Source organism: Chaetodon trifascialis, chromosome 20, assembly GCF_039877785.1.
Source record: "Chaetodon trifascialis isolate fChaTrf1 chromosome 20, fChaTrf1.hap1, whole genome shotgun sequence".
NCBI lineage: Eukaryota > Metazoa > Chordata > Actinopteri > Chaetodontiformes > Chaetodontidae > Chaetodon > Chaetodon trifascialis.
The window spans coordinates 19,178,881-19,185,693 of NC_092075.1; the positions used below are offsets into that span (position 1 = coordinate 19,178,881).

The 6,813-nt window shown below is 40.3% G+C and overlaps 1 protein-coding gene across 1 annotated transcript in view; it reads right to left on the minus strand.

Moving 5' to 3' along the window:
* Window positions 1–6,277, minus strand: part of LOC139349019 (uncharacterized) — a 49,001-nt gene extending 42,724 nt beyond the window's left edge. Inside the window, exons 1-4 of the mRNA XM_070989463.1 lie at window positions 6,249–6,277; window positions 5,641–5,745; window positions 4,276–4,292; window positions 4,099–4,193 (exon numbers count right to left, since the gene is read on the minus strand). Coding sequence (XP_070845564.1) covers window positions 4,099–4,193; window positions 4,276–4,292; window positions 5,641–5,745; window positions 6,249–6,277 — 246 coding nt within the window. The remainder of the gene's footprint in view (window positions 1–4,098; window positions 4,194–4,275; window positions 4,293–5,640; window positions 5,746–6,248) is intronic.
* Between the last annotated feature and the right edge of the window lie 536 nt (window positions 6,278–6,813).

The window sequence follows — 6,813 nt, forward strand, 5'->3', positions numbered from 1 at the left end:
TATTGTGACTGACTAGAGCTGTAATGTTCCCGGCTGGTTAGTGAGTTAGCTAGCCAGCTTCAGTAAATTAGTTCACCAATTAGCCCTGCAAGTAGTCACGATGACACGAAGCACCCAGAAATGCATGTTTTCTACAAGTATTTTAATATGAAATGCACTGGCTTATTAACAGAAACTGTATTTTGTTGTAACAAAATATAGCACTTACAATACAAGGGAAGTACCCCATCCATTGTCATGCATTATCATTTACTTACACTTTTAATATGCCCCTATTGGCAAGAATGTGTAAGGGAGAGGGAGAGAGAGACAGACAGAGAGTGGGGTGGGTGTGTTCTGGGCAAAACTGTGAGAGAGAACAGTGTGTTTTCTTGTTGGTCTGGTTGGTTAACTGGGCTGGAGTCAAGAGAAAGAATGTAGTCCCATTAAAACACATTAAAGAGAGAGAGAGAGAGAGAGAGAAAGAGAGAGAGAGAGAGGCGGGAGAGAGAGGCGGGAGAAATAGATATACATTGTAGACGACCCACTGTCATAATATACAGATCTGTTGTCAAAGTCATCTCCTTGTGAAGATGAAGATGAAGTTGAAAGTGGTATGGGGAAATGGCAAAAAATATGGGAGTAATCAGGGGGGAAGTGAAAGAGAAAGAGAGGTATGAGGAAATACAGGGAAAAATCTATGAGAGGAGCAAAAAAAGAATAAGGAAGAGACAGGAATATGTGGTCATCAGAAGGTCACATGCTGCAAAGTGCACAACAATAAGCACAAAAAATCCGATTAAAGCCTGCCTGTGCAGGCTCATCGACTGTACAAGTACTGTCAGGTGAAAACCATGAGAACAAATGAATAACTACCAGAGAGAACGAGCTCATGAAGCAGATCTCAGAGAAGAGGCTTGGACTTAGAGATACAGAAAATCAGCTTCATGTTCAAATAAAATAAATAATATTATTTCAAAAATTACAATGCCCAAAAAATACAAAAAGTAAGAGAAAATAATAATAATGGTGATAATAACAACAACCATATGCTGAACATAATAATCAACAGTCAGGCCTCCTGGTCACAGAATCACAGAAAATTAGCAGAGAAAAATATGACGAGCGGAAAGAAAGTGAAAGACGGACGAGGAAAAGAGAAAAAGGCACAACAGAAGAGAGAAAGTACAGTGAAGAAGAGCAGGAAAAGTGACAGATATGACAGAAGGAGAAAGTGTGAAAGAAAGGGCGATGATGGACTGTCAGATAAAGAGGAGGAATGCAGAAAGAGGAGACCTGTAGGCAGACAGTCAGTCAGCGACAGACACCTCATAGGTTGGGTTTTCAGCATTCTTCTGTCTGGAAAACACTTACACATGCATAACTGACTGCTTTGACCGCTGTTGTCAGTGAGACAGCAGCATCACAACCGTGTTCTACCTGCAGCATGCAGACTCAGAGGGTGAGCATTGCTGTACCTGCTAACACTACAACATGAGGCTAGCATTTTCTAATTCATCTGTTTTATATCCTGCCACATAAAGTTGTTTTGGATAATGCTGACTTCTGACGCACCATGAAAACAGAACATTATCACATTGTTTGTGTCCATTTCATGAATTTAAATCCAATGTTCAGTTTCCCTTTAGCTCTGGTTTGGCCTCCACCTACTCCTGGCAAAAATATCCAGTTCTTCAGCTGCCTGATCTAGCGATTTCAACACCACAACATAATTCAACAACACAATTTCAACATTTCAAAAATGTTTTAAATGTCATATAACAATACAACTACAAGCTAAAAGACGCTAAAAGGCTCTGTAGAGTGTTGGTGGTAAATCTTGACTGATGCCTTTCTCATTAATGATTCAATTCCTTGGTAATACTAAAAAACTGTGGTTAATGGAGCAATAACATCAGCGCCATGTTCTTGACACCATTTACAGTGTAAAATAATAAATGTGTCTCAACAGAGGTCACAGCTGTGTGACTGACTGTGGCTGTGGGCGTCCTGACCACCAAATCTAAAATCTAACAATCTCTGTTTGAGTCTTAACGAGACATAACATGAAGAGACACAGCTACAGGAAGAACACCTCTCTAACATTTGCTAGAGGAGGCAAACTGTCGTCATCACTGAACAATTACCCAACTTGCTGTGATGGCTGAAGGCTAATGACTGAACGACTGACGCTGTGGCTCCATGTGGATCCGGTGTAAGACACATTACGCCCTCCACCCATCTGAAATGAAGATAACATCTCCTTTCTGCAGCTCCCTTATCGGAGTACAGTGCAGAGTACAGCCAGGTTCGCCCTTTGGCTGAGTGCAGAGAGGCACTTTGAAAAAAACACAAAACATATTTCATCATTGTGGGAAGTGGGAGTTTCGTTGTCACTGCTGTTTTGATTGCTACAAGTTTGGTCCTGCACAGACGTTTTGTTTCAGCCAGAAGTAGGTTAAACCTTAAATAATGGGTGGACACAACAACTGAAACAACTCGCTAACAACAGTAAAACAATGTCATATTTCTATGGTGCTTTGTGGCAAGTTATTTGAGTTTTAATGGCAGTTTTTTCTGCTAAAGGATAGCCAAAATATTCCTGTGATGTTCTTTTAGTGACGTTAAGCGAATCTGTTGAACCACTCCACGTGGCCGAAAGAATGTGGACGGCCTAACATAACTGAGAGTTGAACATGCCACCCCAAAAGCCTGCACATGTGTATGCTGTCATAGGCCAGCAGCCTCCACTCTTGTGGAGGTGTTCCAGTTCATCCCAATTGTGTTGGATGGGTCTGAGGTCAGGAATCTGTGTCTTCCACACCAAGCAAGAAATATCATTTCTCTTCACTGAGGGCTGCAGCATTGATATTTCTCTTCCTTGAAACTAAAGGGCCAAAACCATGAGCAGACCCTGACCCCAAAGGTACACACCCGTGAACTATCCCACATTTTTGGCCACACAGCTAGTTTACAATGACTTTGTTATGTCCTATAGCTCTTTGGACAGTTTATTGGTAGTACTCAGCAGTAACATGAACACTGGCTTTATTCAACTTTGGGTTATGTTAAAATACTTAATATCCCAATGGCACAATTGTCAGTTTTTACTTTTGTTTTGAAGTCGTCAGTATGGTATCATCCCAGACTGGAAGGTACTTTAGGGATTAACAGAATGCCTGAGTCACTCGGTATATTCATAATGACTTCAAGTTAATAGTTATCCAAAGAGCCTTTCAGTGCTGTTAGAATTTAGATAATTTATGCCAATTAAAAATAAATTACACAAAATTGTCCTTATAATGTCCTCGATTTTTTGCTTTAATTTTATGTGAAATACTTTTAGTTGTCTAAACCTTCAATTGAAACAATCCAAGGTAGAGGAATCTGTTTTTGCCACAAGCAAACATCACTTTCAGAGGTCATACGCAAAGCAGGTCATGAACTACCGACTTATTCTGACTTTATCTAACCGAACTGTATCACTAATTGTTTCTGGCTGTATATAATTTTCCTATGGGATGCTTAAGTTGCCTGTGTGTTACTACTAATATTTATCATAGTTAATCACTTTTAAAGCTCCATTTTTTCCTAAAATTTAATGGTACTTTTTTCCTTGGCTTTATCAAAACGAATTAATGTAATATTAATATGCCTTTAAATGCTGTTTAGTACAAAATGCTGAGTTTCTTTACCTTATGGTATTGTTCCAATAGAAAGATTTAAAGAAAAAAAAAAAGACTGTGTTTACATACTGATGCTAAATTGAATATACTTTATGTTTGGTGAGGTTTCTGTCTCCATCAGTCACTCTAAAAGCGAAACCAAACAATAAAAACCGGTGATGAGACTCTGGCCTTGCTGCACTTTGATCTGAAGGACTTTCTGTGATTTAACCCTGCAGGTGTCTGGTCAGCTGCTGCCCCTCATAAAACATTTCAGCAAAACCAAAGTTACGTTCGACGACGATCAGATTGACCGCCAGTCCTAAAACAAGGCGCCGCTGTCAGAACAACAGGAAATCTGCCAGCAGCGGCCTCAGAGCGAACAGAACGCGCCGCGGCGACGCACAGGTTAAAATCCAACAAGTGTCCACCAGGTAAATCATCAGCGTCTTACCTGCCCACGCTCCCTCTGTGTTGCTCTGCTGCGACTGGCAGGCTGCTGACCCGGGCTGATGGGAGTTTGCCTTGTGGGTGGGGCCAGGACTACACCTGCCGCACACCAGAGGCGTGCGTGGGCCTAATGGGTGCGCGCATGACGCTGCTGACGCACGCAGAATAGTTTTCGCTTTACCTGTCTGTCTGCGCCGCCTGATGAACAGGAGGGAAACATGAACTTTTCAGTCCATGAAAGTTTCAAAAAGTGCGTGAGTCCCAACTCTCTCTCTCTCTCTCTCTCTCTCTCTCTCTCTCTCTCTCTCTCTCTCTCTCACCATTTTTGGAGCTCTTGTGTGCCAGTCCCTCACCAAAATGCAACTATTATAACTATTCCAGGAATGCAGGAATGCTCGGCTCCCTTTTGGTTTGCCTGTTCACTGTTTAAGTGTCCTATCTTTCTATCTGTCTGTCTGTCTTTCTGTCTGTCTGTTTTTTCCATTCTTTAATTATGTATATTAATTTCTTCAAAACATTTCCCCTTAATATGTTGGACATTTAAAGCACTGATGCAGAGTCTGTCTTCAGACTGGCAGCTCACATCAGATTTGTGAACATATCCAGACTATTATCATGTTTGGAAAGCCAAACAACTAACAAACTAAATGTCTAAAAAATCACAAATAAACAAGAGATACATGAAATCAGAAAATCAGTCCACCAGTCAGTCTACCCTTGCTTTGATCCAGAGGTTAGATGGCAGAGAAATCATTTTCCACGGAGGATGAATCTCACTGGATTTGGTGATCATCTTACTTTTTAACCAGATCCACCAGCTGGTTTAAACTTTGAGTGAAATATCTTGACACTTATTTGATGGATTGTCCTTTGCTAGAGACATTCTTGTCCCCCTCAGGATGAATTGTGATCATTTTTTTGATGCTTTTCATCGAGCATATCTAATCTAATCTAATTGTAGTATTGCAACCACTACTTTGGCCTATGACCCTAATACCTGCAAAATTATTACATGATTTTCCCATCAGCCTCAGTTATTATGTGTTTTTATATTTGTATTTAAAGAAAATGTTAGTATGTTAACACACTAAAAGAAGATGTGTTAGCATCAAAGCAACACTGTGCTTCACAGAGCTGCTAGCATGACTGTAGACTCTTGTGACATCAGTGCATGTGTCCCAGGTTGAAGTTCTATACTTTTTATCAATCTCTGTCTCTTCCTGGGCACAAAAACCATCCACTTTTTCCTGCTTTGCTACTGAACATTAAGACCCCCCTCCAGGCATCCAAGCATCTAACAGAAGGAACAATTCTAAAAAAAAAGGAGTAAAACACGTTTTTGAGTGGAGGAACAGTTTAGATTAGGATCGTTTTTGTAACCAACAATCTTTTTTTCTTTTTTTTTTATTGAGAACATAACGAATGTGATACCTGATCACATAAATTTAAATTCTGATCACAACCTTCACAGTGAGGAAAGGCTTTCTGAGCCGTCTGACATGTGATACAGTGTTGAGGTCTGGAGTCTCCTGTTGAGAGGACTGACTGTTGGTTAAACAGCTGCTGGTTGCTACAGGTGTCAGACTGAAGGCAGAGCTGTTTTGTGTTGGGAAACTCTGACAACCACACCTCACATTCCTCTGTGCTGGAGCTGAGAACACACCCATTCATATGGTTATACTATGGACTCAGACACTCACACACACCCACAGATGTAATGGCACTCATTCAATCTGAACTAAAGCTGTTTCGTCCACGACAATCCGATTCTTTTCAACGGCTCTTTGGTACAAACTCGGTGAGAACCGTCCTTTTTATCGTTGTGTCCAGATTTCATAGCCTTCCCAGAGAGACTTCCCAGATGGTTCTGTGTAACAAACCATCTGGGAAGTCGTCTTTGTAAACTGTTTGGAAAAGAGCAGGCACTTTTAAAAGATACTTTCTAGATGATTGGATGAACCATCTCTCTATTGCTGCCCATCACAGGGAAATTTCAACCAATCAGATCAACGAATCATACGGCATAATAAGTCAAACTTGGCTCCAGGAAAGGAACGGATTCATAAGATCTAATCTCCCTTCAGAGAGCCGTAATTCCCATTGCTAATCTGAGCTGATAAAGGTGCAGCATGTGGCACTTTATCTTTTACAAACCAGTGTACACGCATGCCTGCCAGCTCCATGGTCGTAGATTAGGACAGAGGCTGTACAGCCATAATGTTGTAAAACTGTCAGTGCTTGGAAAGTTCTACAGACCCTCTTTTTTCAAACTGACCACTTTTAAAATAGAGTCAAACACACATGAATCCAATCTGAACACAACACTTCACTCTGAAATGTGTCTGTCTGTTTCTTCACAGTCAACACAGTATGAGGGTTTTGTCCTCTGAAGGGAAACAAAGACTTAAAGATTAATCAATTATTAAACCAGTTGCTGATTCATTTTCCTTTGATTGACTAATCAGTTACTTAAGTAATTAGTGCAGCTCTAGTTGACATCAGCATTTGCATATGAAGCTCAAGTAAAAGTAGCACAAGTGTTAGATGTTATTATGTATTACTTTATGCAAAATACTGAGTTGTTTAATCACATTCATTCTTACCCTCCTTTAATAGCATTGATCTAGTTTTAGTGATTTAACGGCCTAATTTTTGCCTAATTTTTTGTGTTTTCTGTGTTGATGACATTTTGTATCAATAATCTGAATCTACAAAGTAA